General features: G+C 42.0%; 1 protein-coding gene across 1 annotated transcript in view; it reads left to right on the top strand.

The window, feature by feature from the left end:
- LOC309359248 (cytochrome P450 2G1-like) overlaps positions 1-17,398 on the top strand; it is a 34,718-nt gene that overhangs the window by 1,845 nt on the left and 15,475 nt on the right. Inside the window, exons 2-7 of the mRNA XM_081892708.1 lie at positions 3,649-3,811; positions 5,601-5,750; positions 8,160-8,320; positions 11,001-11,177; positions 11,649-11,790; positions 16,846-17,039. Coding sequence (XP_081748834.1) covers positions 3,649-3,811; positions 5,601-5,750; positions 8,160-8,320; positions 11,001-11,177; positions 11,649-11,790; positions 16,846-17,039 — 987 coding nt within the window. The remainder of the gene's footprint in view (positions 1-3,648; positions 3,812-5,600; positions 5,751-8,159; positions 8,321-11,000; positions 11,178-11,648; positions 11,791-16,845; positions 17,040-17,398) is intronic.

Raw genomic sequence — 17,398 nt, 5'->3', positions numbered from 1 at the left:
CTGGTGAACCTCAGCCTGTAGTGCATAGTCCTTTTCAAATAACGGGCTATGCGCTTCAGAGCTTTCCAATCCTGAACAGTAGGATTGTTAGCATGTCTCTAAGCAGGTTAGTGCTTACAGCAATGTCAGGTCTTGAGCATCTAGCAATGAAATTCAACTTGCCTAGAATACATCTGTACAGCGTAGTGTCAGAGAACGCTTCAGCAGTACTATCTACCTGGTAACCTGTCACCATCGGTGTGTCTACTGGGTTTGCATCAACCAAATTCAACCTGGTTAATACATCAGCAATTTTCTGTGCTTGGTATACCAGAAAATTACCTGCTTGGTCCCTCTCCACCTGCAGAGAAAGATAGTTGGATACCTCACCAAGATCCTTCATGTCAAAGTGCTCCTTCAGCTGAGCTAGGGTGCTTTGGTAAAAAGCCTGATTCTTCCAAACCATCAGAAGATCATCAACAAAGCATAAACAATACAGTTTGTTTTGCCCCTCCTCCTTGACAAACACACATGGATCAGCTTTGCCCTGGTGAAAACCTAGAGAAAGCAATGTTTCAGTGAGTTTTGTGTTCCAACGCCTGGACCTCTGCTTGAGACCATATAAGGATTTCCGCAGTTTACAGACCATTCCCTTCTGTATCTGCATTCCATCATATACAGCTCCTCCCCCAAAATCCCGTACAAAAAAGCTGTATTAATATCATGGTGGGAAACATGCAGTTTCTCCTCTGCAGCTATCTTGAGCATCAGCCAATGGTGAACAGTGGTTCTTCCAGTTCATTGTCAGACGCATCAGATGGTCTGACTGAGGCCTTTGCGCTCTTGTAGTCTGCTGTGTCATCACTGTCACTGACAGCAGCAGCAGCGCCACCAACTGAACTGGAATCTGAACTCTGGCCATCATCATCCTCAGCTTTCTCAACATTATCTGGTTTGTGCACACCACCTCCATCCTCCTCTGGGTAACTCTGGAAAATTCCCACATTTCCCCCCCACTTAGGATTGTACTCAACACTCTTGGTGAACCTAATGGACATAGAGTTAGTCATCCATACCCTGTATGCACCTTTTTCGTACCCCATGAACAAACCATGTGCCCCACGCTTCCCAAGCTTGTTGCTTTGTGGGGTGTGTACTCACATGTCAGAACCAAAGATCCTCATGTGCTTGACGTTCGGTTTCTTACCAAACATCTTCTCGTACGGAGTGCAACCTATAGGTGATGACAGTCTCCGATTAACGGTATAAACAACTGTTGACAGAGCTTCCCCCCAAAACTTCTCAGGGAGGTTGGCATCATGCAACAAGGTTTTCAGGCCTTGAAGCAAAGTTTGATTTGCTCGCTCCGCAAGTCCATTCATCCATGGCGATCTAGGCGTTGACAAATCATGCTGGATTCCCTTCTCAGTCAGGAAAGCTTCAAACTGCTGAGAAGTGAACTCCCTGCCCCGATCGGTAAAAAGACAGCCGATACGTTTACCACGAACATTCTCCAACCAAGCACAGAATGCCTTGAACTTAGGGAATGCTTGCGATTTCTGCTCAAGCATAAACACATGAATGTACCTGGAAAAAGAATCAATTAGAACCATTAAGTACCTTGTCCTCCCAAAGAGGGCGCAAGTGGACCAACCAGGTCTGCATGCACTAGCTGGTAGGGTTTGGAAGCCTGCCTGCTAGACTCCTTGCCTTTTGGAGCAACCTTCACCTTGTTCTCTGCACAAGATACACATTTCATGTGATATTTACAAGGTTTGATGTTCAAACCTTCAACCAACTCTGGAATCTTGGCTAGCGCTTGCCAAGACATGTGACAAAATCTTCGATGTGCTTCATGAATACATCGTGCATGAAGAACCTTGTTAGTTTGTGCCACACAACAAGAATCAACATTAGACACAACAGCATTGTCATCATAAGTTATACAGAATAAACCATCTATAAACCTTGCATGCAAAATGTCCTCTTTGCCTTTCCTGATGACACAGACATTCCTCTTGAAGGAAACCTCAAAACCACGCAGAATCAGCTGTGGGACACTCAGCAAATTGTCCGTAGCTCCTGGAACATAAAGTACATTACTGATGGTTGTGTGCAAACTTGCAAGTTTAACAGTCCCTTCTCCTGCAATTTGCAACATCCTTCCATCAGCCAGGTGGATCTCTCCTTCTTGAGGTGTGAAGGAGATAAATAGGTGTCGATCCTTCGATAAATGGCGACTCGCACCTGAGTCCACAATAAACCTGGCTTTAGCCTTTGGAGCAGTCTTTGCAGCAAGCAAAACCTTGTTTTCCACCGGCGTGGGCTTTTGCAGCTTGCCCCCCTGCTCCTGGCCATCAGACTTGCCTTTAGCCTTTGGTGAAGCTGTGCCTGCTAACAAAGCCTTGTTTTCCACTGGCATGTGCTTTTCACACACCCCCTCTGCTTCGGGCCATCTGCAGGCATCTGTCTTTGTTTACCTCTGGCCTTCCGGCCTCTGCAAAGGAGATGACCTTGGCTCCCACGAGAAACAGAGCTCTCAGCTGCCGACTCCTTGGCTCCCCCTGGAGGCTGGAATGCTGCCTGGGCTGACATCACAGTCTGCTCCCTCTGCAGCTTGCAACCGGTGCCCTCTGCATCCCTGCATTCACTCGCATTCTGGGAAACAGCCACGGCCTCTGATACATTCACACCCTGGGCATTCAGACTCTGAGCTGGGATGACCGGCAGATGCACTCTCTTCAAAGCATTCCACATCTTACGTGCCGTCACATTGCCAGCAAGCGTTTTTATTTCCTCCAGAGAGATGGACAAGACGATTATGTCAATGGCCTTCGAATTCTGGGCCTCCCATGAATTCCAAACTCTGTGCTGTGTCTAAGAAGTACAGTCATACCTTGGATGTCGAATGGAATCCTTTCCAGGAGTCCATTCGACTTCCAAAACGTTCGGAGATCAAAGTGCAACTTCTGATTGGCTGCAGGAAGCTCCTGCAGCCAATCAGAAGCAGCAGAAGCCCCATCAGACATTCAGCTTCCAAAAATAGATCGCAAACCGAAACAGTCCTAAGTTTGCGGTGTTCGGGAGCCAAAACGTTTGAGAATTAAGCTGTATGACTGTATTTCCTTGTGTTTCTCTTGAATTTCCCACTACAGAGCATCACTGGGTGACTGCCAGGAAAGAGATGGGAGAGGGAGCAAAGTCTCTCTCTCCGCTTCCTTCAGACCATGACACTGTTACACACTTCTGTCTTGTCTCCTCTTACTCAACTTTTTCCTAAAAAAAGAAAGATCCAGATGTTGTGCCCTTTCCACACAGAGGAGCTGCTGTAGTTGCTTGATCATTTTAGTTTTCCTTTTGGGGACTTTCCCCCACCAGCTCTACAATATCTCCTTTTCACCTTAGTCAACCAAAACTGTGCACAGCATTCCAGATTGAATCACGCCATAGATTGCATAGGAGAAGTTTATGCAAGCTTTTGTGAATCTTCCCCACTGCCCTAAGATTGCCATGATGCCAGCTGAGAGGTGGGTCAATATATTTTGTGAGAAAAAGCCTGGCAGGCCAGGTTTGGCCCAGGGAACACAGTTTCTCCACCCCTGCCCTGATTTATGTGTCAAAAGGAAGCATTGCCCAATGAACCTTGCTTGTCTTTGATTCTACTTTCAGCTCATTGATAAATATGGCCCCATCTTTACTGTCTGGGTCAGACCAAAGCCCATTGTTGTGATTTGTGGATATGAAACAATGAAAGATGCTTTTATGAATCATGCTGAAGAATTTGGTGGGCGTCCTGCAATGCCCTTCATAGAAAGAGTGAACGAATATCGAGGTAAGGGGTGCATTGCATTTCTGTGCTTAAGTTTGGATTACCTATGTAAACCAACTGATAGCACAATATGTTTTGGCAAACCAGTGCTTGAGTGTGTGAAAAGGTGACGTGTGTGAAGAACTGCTGATATAGCATTGCTGCAAGTTGCTGCCCCCCCCCCATTCCAGATAGATTATGGTAAATCATTGTCTACATCTTATGTGGGTCCGTTTACACAGGGAATGAAAATCCGAGGGAAATTTTGTGGGGATGTCCATGCTCATGCTGCTGATTGATACGCAGTCTGCTCTTCTTTTTTGGCTGTTGCTCTTTCTTTTTTCAGGATGATTGTGATCTGATAGCTCAGTTGGTAGAGAATGAGACTCAACCTCAGGGTCGTGGGTTTGAGCCCCACATTGGGCGAAAGGTTCTTGCATCGCAGGGGATTGGACTAGAAGACCCTCATGGTCCATTCCATCTCTACAGATCTATGGTTCTGTCAATGTTTTATCTCCCTTTCTTCTTCTTTTTGCTTGCTGCATCTTTTATCCATTCATCATTTGATTTGTATGCCCCTTTTCCACAAATAAATCACGCTCAAAATGGCTTACAACAAAGAAAGAATACATTTCAACATAGCTGTCAACTTACAAAGTTGAAAATAAGGGACCAGCAGCCTTGAAAATAAGGGACCAGCAGCCAAAATAAGGGACCTGCAGCCTCACCTGTTCCTGGCACTCCAGTATTCCTGTCCTCCTGCAGTCTGGTCAAACTCATGCTGGTACAGTAGCTTCGAAAACACTGTCCAACCAACTTTGTAACCAGAGGTTCAACTGAATAGAATCTGAATCACATGCAGCCTCAACTTAAGATGGCTCCCCAGCCTGGCTTTGCACTGCAAAGTTTGCAGCAGCACATGCAACAAAATGGCGCTCAGCATTCAAAAAACCCCTCAGCTTACATTAACTAGCCACACACAAGGCATGCAAGCTCCACCCCCCCAGTCATTCTTATACTTCTTATTGGGTGAGCAACACAGCCAAGCAACACAGTTGGAGCCTTCCTGGCCGGCAGGGAGGGAGGGAGAGGAGCTGCTTCCTTTGAAATTAAAGGGACATCATTTAAGGGACATTTAAGGGACATCCATCAATAAGGGCAGCAGCGGGAAATGGCGCTGGAATAAGGGACTGTCCCTTCAAATAAGGGACACTTGACAGCTATGCATTTCAAACACTACAAAAAAATTCATGATAACAGTAAAATGACATAGTAACAGTTTCATAATAACATAGTCAAAAATTTAGCAAATATACCACTTTTTTTACATGGAAACTTTGAGTTAGGAGTTATATTATTTACTTCGCTTGATTACATTGTCATTGCTACTTATTAGTATACAGGCACATTATATCCAGATCGGGACAATTAAGTGGATTTAAGTGCTATGGCCTACGAGCTCAGCAAACCCACATTAAAACAATTGGACTTTTAGTGTTGAATGTTGGAGGGTATGCAGTAAACACAGTTTATGACAGAAAATGCACTATACAGTGTGAGATAAGTATTGATTGGTGGGAAGTCTGTGCTGTGCAAGCAAAGAGCAGTGAACATGCACCAGTTGTATAATCTCAGTGCAAGCAAATCAGGCTGCAAACAAATCAGGCTGAATGCTGAATAAACCAGTTGTCTGGAACCACCCCTGTTTCCAATTACAAATGGGAATATAGCTTGAAGGAGGAAGGCACCATCTCTCATATTGAAACTTCCTGCTGGTTTCTGTACATTGAGCTCTCCACCTGTTTCCTTTCAGGACTGGTCAACAGAAATGAGGCAAAATGGAGAGAGGTGCGCAGGTTCACATTATCCACCCTGTGGGAATTTGGGATGGGAAAGAAAACAATGTCTGAGAGGATACAAGAGGAAGCCCTTTGCCTGGTAGAAGAATTGGTGGCCACACAAGGTACTCTTGAGCCATATTCCAGGCACGCCTGGAAGAAGCGGACCATTTGGATCCCTTCCAGTCGGGATTCAGGCCTCATCATGGGACTGAAACTGCCTTGGTCGCACTGGTTGATGATCTCCGGCGGGCTAGGGACAAAGGTGAGAGCTGTTTCCTAGTTCTGCTGGATCTCTCAGCGGCGTTTGATACCATCAACCATAACATCCTTCTGGACCGTCTTGACGGGCTGGGAGCTGGGGGCACTGTCCTACAGTGGTTCCGCTCCTTCCTCCTGGGCCATGTTCAGAAAGTGGTGGTGGGGGATGAGTGTTCAGACCCCTGGGCTCTCACTTGTGGGGTGCCTCAGGGTTCTGTCCTCTCCCCCATGCTTTTCAACATCTACATGCAGCTGCTGGGAGAGATCATCAGGGGGTTTGGGCTGGGTGTTCATCAGTATGCAGATGATACCCAGCTCTACCTCTCTTTCAAATCAGAACCAGTGAAGGCGGTGAAGGTCCTGTGTGAGTGCCTGGAGGCGGTTGGAGGTTGGATGGCAGCTAACAGATTGAGGTTGAATCCTGACAAGACAAGTACTGTTTTGGGGGGGACAGGAGGCGGGCAGGTGTGGAGGATTCCCTGGTCCTGAATGGGGTAACTGTGCCCCTGAAGGACCAGGTACGCAGCCTGGGAGTCATTTTGGACTCGCAGCTGTCCATGGAGGCACAGGTCAAATCTGTGTCCAGGGCAGCTATTTACCAGCTCCATCTGGTACACAGGCTGAGACCCTATCTGCCTGCGGACTGCCTCGCCAGAGTGGTGCATGCTCTGGTTATCTCCCGCTTGGACTACTGCAATGCGCTCTACATGGGGCTAACTTTGAAGGTGACCCAGAAGCTACAACTAATCCAGAACGCGGCAGCTAGACTGCTGACTGGGAGTGGCCGCCAAGACCACATAACACCGGTCTTAAAAGACCTACATTGGCTCCCAGTATCTGAAGGATCATCTCCACCCCCATCGTTCTACCTGGACACTGAGGTCCACCACCAAGGGCCTTCTGGCGGTTCCCTCACTGCGAGAAGCCAAGTTACAGGGAACCAGGCAGAGGGCCTTCTCGGTAGTGGTGCCCTCCCTGTGGAATGCCCTCCCACCAGATGTCAAAGAGAATAACAACTACCAGACTTTTAGAAGACATCTGAAGGCAGCCCTGTTTAGGGAAGCTTTTAATGTTTGATGTATTACAGGTTTTTTTTTAAAAAAAATTGGAAGCTGCCCAGAGTGGCTGGGGAAGCCCAGCAAGATGGGTGGGGTATAAATAATAAATTATTATTATTATTATTATTATTATTATTATTATTATTATTATTATTAATGTCTTCCAAAGAAAATTCTGCCATCCTTCAATACAGGAAGTGGTTTTTTATTTTGTGATTGTTGTTGGTGATTGTAATTTGTCTCCTCTTACTTCAGACTGATTTTAATTCTCTCTTTAAATATTGGGCAAGCTTTATATTCTTTTTTGGGGGAATGGTTCTATAATTAATTTGTTTTTAAAGCTAAGCTAGGGAATTTTTCTCACCCACTTGGCTGTTGAGAGGGATAAGAAGGTAGTTCTTTCTCTCTCCTCTCATTGTCCTCCTGCCCTTGTGGCATCTGTCATGTTGATGCAGGGTGTAAGTACTTGAATTGGGAGTTACGTATACGAAATGCAAACCAATCACTTGCAAAATGAAACCATTGTGTGTTGGTTTCTAACTAGACCAGTACTCAAAATGGTTTGCAACCAATCTTTCTCACCCTGCTGTTTTCTCCCTTTATAATGAAAACAAAACAAAAGATCTTGCTATTGCAAAGGGAGGGAATCAGAAGTGAGATGGGGAAACCCAATTTATTACCAGGCCAGAAGACTGCCATTTCCACAACGACATATCAAATATTTATCTATTTACCTATCTATCTCTTTTTTAAAATAAATTTTATTCCATTACCATATTAGAATAAATCACAAAACACTGAATACTTAAACATTAGATTTCACATATACGTACATAGGTTGGTGGCTCGAGCCCAAGCAGGGACAGCTGTGAGTGGGATTCCTGCAATGATGACCCTCGGCTTCCCATTTCTTAATTCTATGATCCTCACACTTAAACTGTACTTCTGTATTACTAAATATAATAAATCTCAGAAGGTGTCATGTAAATTCCAGGGAGATGCCAAAAGGAAAATAAATCAGTTTAAAAAAAGCCCCCCAAAAAGAAAAACAAACAAACAAAAAAAAAGCCCAAGAGTGGCTGGGACAACCCAGTCAGATGGAAGGGGTATATTATTATTATTATTATTATTATTATTATTATTACTACTACTATTATTACTACTACTACTACCAACTTGCCAGGCCCCACTCACTGTATCTTGTTTTTATTGCAGGGCAGGCCTTTGACCCAAGAAGAAGCTTCACATGTGCTGTTTCAAATGTCCTCTCTTCAGTTGTCTTTGGGAATCGGTTTGACTACAAAGATCCGGTGCTGCTGGAGAACCTGCGTATTATGCAGGACTTCATGGGCTGCCACCGTACTTTATCAATGCAGGCATGTCGTTCCTTCTGCATGCTGAACCTGAGGGTCTTTCTTCCACCTCTGTGTTTCTACTGATAACGATTTCTGCACTCAAACAGGCATGCTTTCTCAAATTTACTTATGTCACCAGCAGGGATGTAAAATGGGGTTCAATTCATCTCAGTGTGATCTGTTACAGGCCTTTCTCCCACATAACAAACTGCACTCCAATTCAGTTCTTCACCCCAGTGGCATGTCTTTATGCAAATAATGCCAAAAATATCATCACATTTTTGTTAAAGTTGTAAGTTTACATAAAATGCGGTGTTTGAATGCTGTAACCTTAAGCAAAAATGTTGCACTCTGACAAAAGCATCAGAGAAGGCTCCTATTTTTCCATTGGAGTGAGATAAGTGACCTGATGACTTATTTCTGGATACATGAGTGGCAGAGCTCTCACAGCAGGAAGCTGAAACTTGAAAAGTCTCTCTGTGTGCTTGTTGGACACGACTACTACTACTACTACTACTACTACTAGCAGTAGAAGCAGCAGCAGCAGCAGCAGCAGCAGCAGCAGAGAAGTTCTTTAAGGATGAAGAAGCTCAGGATCTCCTTCTGGGACCAAAGAGTGGAAGATTTAGTGAACTCCATAAAGGACTGACCCCATTGCTTGTTTGCAATGTGTTACTTTGTTGTTTTGCAACATTTATTTTATTGTAACTAGTTTTTAAGACTGTTCTAAATAAGGTCTAGATCAGGGATTCTGCTGAATAACTCTAACAGTTGCCACCTCTGGGACTTATGCTTGAGGCGCCATGGAAGATGGCTGAAAAGTCAATCACTCTGGCTCTCATGGGGTAATTAGAGGCTGAGATGGGAGTAATCAGCCTCCCAAAATCTTCCTGGGGGTATGGGAAGACACAGTCTCATCTACGGATACCCAACAAACCAGCCCCAAATTTGGAAGGAAGGAGGAGCTGGCGAATCAAGTTCCATTTCTTAAGATGAAAAATTGGATTTAAGTTTTGGACACGCTTCAAGTGAGGAGGGAGGAATTACTCTGCTAATTAACCCAGCCAATGACGTGCCAATAAAGACTGAGTGGAAGAAGGATTAACATCTAAGTCGGGATGTTGGAGTGGAAAGAAAAGAGGGCCGGAGCCTCTCTTATTACTGTACTTTGCTTTATTATATTATTTGGCAAACAAAAAAAAAAAAATCAACAAGAAACCAGAAGAACCATTTAGATTATCTATAACAAGTGAGGTTGGAAAGTTTTGTATTTGTTAACATAATATGGCTCTAAAACTATAAACTGTGTGGAAATAATAATACTATATAATTAAGGCTTTCTATCTTTGACTTGCTTGGAAGAGGATAAAAAATTCTCCAATTTGTTGACATCAGACAGAAGCAGGATCTCTTTAGCCACCAGAGAGACGTTAAAAAACCCAGGACGGTTTCCTGGAATCTATGTGGGAACTGTGTCGCACTTTCAATTTGGAAATCTGCCATGTTTGGAAGTCAGGACTGGGCTGTAGAATTACAAATATTAATAGGGGGAGGTGAGCCTTTAATATGTCATTATATTTGTGTTTCCAGTTTGATTTGGTAAATCTCCCCTGGAAAGGCTAATGTTTGATGCAACTGGTCTGGGAAAATTACCGAGCAGACGCTTAGACTTGATTTTATCAGAACTGAGTGAAGATGGAGGCTGCCAGCAGTGAAAAGACTTTTGGATTGATTTGGCAAAAACACCAGTGTGTGAGGAGATGCTGTGAACTTATAGAGGGGAATCATAGAAATAAAATCCACACAGAAACACATCATTGTTTGTTTTTAACTTGCTTGTGGGAACAACTCAGAGGCTGTGAAAGAATGAAGGTTAACAACACAAAGAATTAGAGGAACCATCAGAAATGACTATGAAAAGCAGTAGAAGTATGAGATGATCAGAACTCTCCAAACTTGAAGCATGGAAAGTCTGGTGAAAACAAACCTTGCAGAGATATATGCAGAGATCATTTTAGAAACAGGGTCCCTTCCCAATGTGTCCAAGATATACTTCACAGGGATATTCCGCTGGGTTTCCTAATGGGAGACAGACCCACTTGCTATCCTAAATTCACTTATCTGGGAGTAATTCAATAATACTTACTTCTGAGTAGACACAGCACTCGCTGCCCCAAACGATGTTTGGCATCTCATTTGTGTCTCTTTCCTGCTTATATTGCATCCTGTCACAGGGTAGTATGCCACAGTGGGACTTGCTTTTGAATAAATGTGGAAAAGATTGTGGGAGTAGACACATTTAAGATTACAGATATCAGGGAATGAAAGGAAGCATTTTTTTCAACCATTGCTCATGTGATGAGGTTTGTTGGGTACATGAATTTTGAAGTGAATACTTCTATACACACATGTAGTAAATCCAGAGAGGAAGTCTTACTGGTTATATGGCAGTGGAGACAGCAAAAAAAGTAGGTAGGTCAAGGGCATAGGCAAAGCGAAGGATCCCATATGGTTTTCTCCCCATACCACACAGCTCTAACACCACAACCCTTCATGTAGGTCATGTAACCTCCTAAAGCCACATTAATTTAATAACCTCTGAATGAGAGAGAATCAAATACAGTTTATCTCATTTCTCATTTATCTCATTTATGATTGCATTTTATCTAATTTCCTCATTTTCCCATTGTTTCTGTTCCAGATTTATAATTTACTCCCAGGAATAATGGCTTACTTACCTGGACAGCACAGGAAGATATTAGCAGACTGTGAAAAAATGAAGGCCTTAATTTGTGAGAGAGTGGAGTCCCACAGGAGGACACTGGATCCTCAGAATCTCCGTGACTATATTGATTGCTTCCTTATCAGGTCAGAGAAGGTAGGGAGATCCACAACTTTCTTTCCCTACATTTCTGAGAGGTCTCTCATTTGTAGTTAATTTGAAACTGTCCCTCATTGTTGTTGCACTCCCACATTCTGAACCATTGTCCCTCTCTTGGCTTTGGTGGCTGCTAAAGTCCATCTCCAAACTAATCTCAGATGGAAACATCTGTCCTCCAGTTTATTTAGACATCAACCCAGGCAGCTGACCAAAATGAAATCATACATGAGATTGTGGCCTGAAATTCTTTTCCCTTCACGCTGGTTCTCAATGATGTCTTTATATTCAACAATATCTTTATATTGCAATGAGCAATGTAAATCTTGTGTTTGAAGTTAACACAGTTCATTCCATTTATAGCCTTGAGAAGACAAGGCCATGACAGACCAGACCACCAAGGCTATTGTGTGGAATAGGATGAGATGTTTCAATTTCTCCACCCTCCTTTCCCTTCTGCCTTGTTTACAGAAACAAACCAATCCTGAGAATATCTACAGCACCGAAGAGCTTGTCCAGTGCGTGTTTGGACTCTTTATTGCTGGGACATCAAACTCAAGCAGTGCCTTGGTCTTCAGCCTCCTTTTGATGGCTAAATTTCCACACATTCAAGGTACTTAAATGGCCAAAAGATCAGATTTGCTCTGCTATCCAACACAAAATCTTTCAAAGGTCGCTTGCAGTAAATGCAACGAAACAGCAAAATATGGACTATTTCACTAATATAGTAATAGTGATATGGTAAAAAACAAGTAAAGAAAATATCAATGAACAATTGGAAGTTGCATGATAAAAAAACCAGCAAAGCTGTTCAAAGGCAGTAAGACTTACTCATAAACATCATTGCAAAACAAAAAAGTATTTCTACACCTCTAAAGATGTCAGACGAGGAGGTTTGAATGGGGGTTAAGAGTTGTTGAAATTTTGTGGGGTTGGATAGTTACAACGGAATGATTTCAGTGGTGGGGTGCACATTTTTATACTTATTTATTTATGATTATTACTTTGTCAAAAAAAATAGTTATAAGTTTAATGTAAAAAAAAGACTTCATAAAATGTTGCTCCTTTTGACCCCTTGCTCATCCATCTGTGTGATATTAGAAAGGTACAGTAGCCCTAGACTTCAAACAAATAAAGAAGATTGTATGTAGCAGATCCAGAATATTCAAATCACAAAAAATGACAGTTTGGCTAGGGAAGTGTGGTCTTTAAGCTTAGCAAAAACTTCCCATTTAATTTAATTTACCCAGCTTTCATAATTTTGTTTTCTATTAAGTTGGAATGATTTATTTTAAAACCCTCCATTTTGAATGGATATAGATGTTTATGAACCCTGTTTTCCACATAACACATTTTTAAGGCTGCTATGTTTGGGGATGAGTACTAAGACCCACGCTTCTAAAATGGCTGTTAAACTGTGAAAATATCTGACACCCCATTACATTGGGTTGTAATTCAGGGGTCAGCAAACTTTTTCAGCAGGTCCACTGTCCCTCAGACCTTGTGTGTGTGGGCGGGTGGACTATTTTTTTTTTTAATGAATGAATTCCTATGCTGCACAAATAACATTTTAAATAAATGTTGCATTTTAAATAAAAGCATACATTCCACTTATGTAAAAACACCAGGCAGGTCCCACAAATAACCCAGAGATGCATTTTAAATAAAAGGACACATTCTACTCATGTAAAAACATGCTGATTCTCAGACCTTCCGAAGGCCGGATTTATTTTTTTAAAATAATTTTTATTAACAGACCAATCATATCAAATCAAATCAAATCAAATAAGTTCTGAATTACAGAGCCTAATTTTAATTTTTTGTTGGGGGTACCCATATTTCAAGTTCCGAAACATTGCCCATTATACAATGCCAATTATTCACAGTAAACAGAACAGAAGTAAAACAAGGCTCCAAAAATGAATGGAATGTCAAGTGATAATATCTTTACAAGTGTGTGTGAAGCAGATACTGCAAAACAGTAAATTACCTGAATTATGAATTAAGGCTGTGACAGTAATTTTGAAGTATAATAAGGATCCTAGCTAAATGAAATACTATGTCAATATATTTTGTTTTTGTTTTACAAAAGGTATCTTTAGGAAAATAATAAATCTAGTTATGCCTGAAAAAGTAAAAAATAAAGCAGTAGTTATTATTATTATTATTATTACATTTCTACATGCATCAAAAACATGCAATAATATCAGTTCTTTGGTGGTATGAAGAGGTTTTAAAGAATGAAATTAAATTCTAATCCAATCTGTAAATTCGTGAAGAAATCCATTTTTCAGTGTATCAAAAATAAATTGCCTGTGTGTGTATCAGAAATATATATATATTTCAGATGGTTTTTTTAGCTGTGTTGGTTTTTTTATTATTTAAAGCAGCCTTGGGGGGGGGGGGAAAGTCCAACTGATTTTGATGTTCTAGTATTAATATTGCAGGCTAAATTACTATTACAGGCAAGAATTATTGTTAGTACCTTGGCATCTACATTAATTACAGGATTAGCTTATAATTTGCCCAGCTGGCTTGGTCTTTACCAGGTTTGGAAATAACAGAGATATGAGCATCCTACCATATAGATGGCAAAGAAGAGTGGGAATATAAATTCAATCAATCAATAAAAATGTATTGTGTGAGGGGAGTGCATAAAGTTTCCACTCTGTTCTACATGCCACACAAAGTTTTTAAAACACCCATAAGGATACCCTCCAGTTAAATATTTTCCTAAACTAAAAAGCAAAGGTCGAAGTGTTAAAGGATGGGCTCCTGTCAGTAGGAGAATTTGTGTGAGTTTTACTTTTCCTTCCGCTTGGTTTTCACTGTGTCAGATGTGTAGTGGTTTCAGAAATCTGGAAATAGAGCTACTAATGTTGTTTTTTGTTACAACAAAAGTTCAATAGATTGATGAGGTGGGAGGTGCCAACCATGTCCCTGGCATGGAAGATAGAGTGAGGATGCCCTATACCAAGGCTGTTGTCCATGAGGTTCAACGATAGGAATATGAGAGCCTTGAGAGCTTACCACAGGACACAACGTGCCGTACAGAATTCCAAGGTTACATTATCCCTCAGGTTTGTTTCACACATGAATCGATCAGATTACTATAGAGAGGGAAACCGGAAGATTTATCATCACCTGAATGGCCTTGATCTCCCAAAGTTCCAGACAGTGTGGATACAATATATGGTGATTCTCCACTTCAACCCCATTCATGGTGATTTTTCAGAATGCTCTGCAATGACTTGTTTTTATGCAAGAGAACCAGTTTTAGAAATTCCTTACTGCTTTTGTCTCTGGGTCATGTTGTCATGCCACACAACTCTTGCAATTCATTTTTTTCCAAGTAAAATGCCTTGTTTTCTGTCTTTACTTCCTGCCTTTAAAATTTACTTTTAATGCTATCGCCCACCCTCAAAAGAAATATGTCTATTCTCTTGACTGATTATTCTTACACAACTGGGTTGCCACAGGGACTTGTGCTTAGCTACCAAGAATGTGAGAGATAATTATATAGAAGATGCCCAGGTCAGCATGTTTACTTGCTTGGGGTCAGGGGTGGGGTAGCAGCAGAAGAATGTGGAGAGAAGGAAGTTGCCTTTGGGGCTTCTTGCTCAAAATATGCTTCTTGTCTCCCCCACCTCCATTCGTCGAAAGAATGCAGGAAAAGATGTGCATGGAAGAACTGACAGAGCACATTTCTACCTGTTACTTAATGCTATAGATGCCAATAAAAAGTTTTCTGCAGCTGAATTTGAATACTTTGAGGGGAAGAACCCTTGAAGGAGAGGATAGTTGAACTTTCTCCTGCTTCCTCTGGCTTGGATTAAATTTCAGTTTCATTTAAATTTCACAGCAAGAGAAAAGTTCTTCCCCTACCCATCTGTTGTTCATGGATGGGTAGGTCCAGCCTTTGATTGCAAGTGGGCTGCAAGAGTACTTATGGGTCATTCATTGCCATGCAGCACAGCAGGAGCAAGTGAGCCCAAATTTGACAACCCCCCACCAAACTTCATGCTGCCTAAGCGTGGTGCTAGGCTTTGGGAAGAAGAAGGCGTGAGGGTCTGGCAGCATTCTAGAGCCCCCTCACTTCCTTCTCAAAGCTGGAAAAGCACTAGCTAGGCTATGTGATGGAGACAGGAGGACTCTGGGACCCTGTCAGAGCCGGCCTTCATGCCTCCTTCCTAGATCCCAGTGTCTTGCTTACCTGGCTTTGGGAAGGAATTTGAGCGCTGAGGGGGGGGCATCAAATGTTGCCAAGGGCCACCAAAAAGGACCTTGAGGGCTGCATGTGACCCTTGGGCTGTGTGTTAGACCATAGCGTTTTGCTAAGTTTAGTTACATGTTTTGTTGAGATAACATAAATATTTTAAGGCACAATAAGATTACTCAGGAGTTTTTCCACAAATAAAGCCCTAATTTTTAATTGATACGAAAATCTTCTAGAGGCAGGCATGACAATAAGTATTTCTCAAATATATTAACTTACTACAAAAATATCCTGTTTCCTTCATCATATCCTATGTCCAAGTTGGAAGATGCATCAGGTAAGAAACTTGTGACTGAACGTGACTGAACATGAAGGACGAACGCACCAAATATTGACAATGTTTTCAATAGCAGTTATCGATTGCACATCGGTTATTTGTACCATGCAGTCTGAACTAATGCTTCTTTTAACAAGGGTGATTGCTTCACTATCTGTGTTGTAACACACTTCCTGTTCATCCAGACTGGCAAGCTCAATGTGACTTTCAGGTCGGCTTGTTCATTGGCCATGAAAGCTCTCCCAATTTATTCAGTCTTCGTATGATTTGCTGCACTACATTTGACAAAGGTAGATAAGGCAGTGGAGAGTTATATATTTCCTTTCAGGGTGGGTGCGTGGCTCACTTGATTTCAGTCAAAACTTGGTGGCATTTCCAGAATTTATTTGCTGCGAAGTAGAGCAATTACTTCTAGATGCTGGTTGAAATCGGGAGATGCCAGTTCAGATCTGACTAGGAATCTACTCACCGAGGGGTCTGGCCTATCATCCTTACCATCATTAGGATGCCCATGGATGGATAAAAGGGTGAGGTTGTCGGTGCTGGGCGGGTGGTTGTGTTTGAATGTGGATATTGTGGTTTAAAAATATATATTACAGTTGGACCTTGGTTTTTAAATAGCTTAGTTCTTGAATATTTTGGGTCCTGAACGTCGCAAACCTGGAACATAGCGTTCTAATTTGTGAACTATTTTTGGAAGCTGAACATCTGACGGGGCTTCCACAGCTTTTGATTGGCTATAGGAGCTTCCTGCAGGCAATTAGAAGCCACATTTTGGTTTTCAAACATTTTGGAAGTTGAACGGACCTCAGGAACGGATTCCATTTGACTTCCAAGGTACGACTGTGTTAAAGGAAATGAGCATTCATATCAGTTACATGTAAGTCTGTACCCAACCTTGATGTTGAAGAGCATAGAAATTAACCTATTTTCAGCCCAGGTCTAGAGCTTATGTGGATGATTAACCCACCTTTCCTAATGAAACACATACTGGAAATAAAGGAGCTAAGATTATTTGGAGAAGGTTGAAGTGGGGCTTGGCTGGGGTTCTAATAAGCAGCTGTGTTTTCACCTTGTCTTTCTTTAGTAGTTTCCTGGATATATTTGACCAAAAGAAGAGCCTCAGAGGAAGATGGAAGTGGCTGTAACAGGAGCTCTGCTCCTTCTCTGGGTTCTCTTCATCTTCATCTTCTATTCCTTAAAAATGTACAAGAAGAAAAGTCAGCTACCTCCAGGCCCCACTCCCTGGTTCTTCCTGGGGAACCTGCTGCAGAAAGATGTCATGCCTCTGAGCAAAAACTATTCAAAGGTAAAGCTGTTTCTTGTTGCGGTTTCTCTCTGTTCCCATGTCCCTGTGGCATGGCATAAACAACCATTGTCTGGAATGAAGCAATGTGTAGAGGAAAGACAGAAGGTTAATTGTTCCCTCTTTTGCTTATATACTTTTCCATTCTACCTTACAATAAAGGCCCAGATTTCTGCTTGCTTTCTCTTTCCTTATTTTTATTTGCATTGTTTATTACTTGATTTTACTAGGTTTTTGTTTACTGTTGGCATGTGTCTATTTTGCATGCTCTTTAGAGCTTCCCTGAATCAACTTAAGATCCCTCCAGACCATTGGTTTATTCAGCATTCATTCTGATTTGCTTGCACAAAGCTTAAAAAATA

The sequence above is a fragment of the Podarcis melisellensis genome, assembly GCF_964234715.1.
Source record: "Podarcis melisellensis genome assembly, chromosome: 2".
Taxonomy (NCBI): Eukaryota; Metazoa; Chordata; class Lepidosauria; order Squamata; family Lacertidae; genus Podarcis; species Podarcis melisellensis.
The sequence above is the reverse complement of the archived record's forward strand: the minus strand, read 5'-3'. Positions and strand labels throughout refer to the sequence as shown.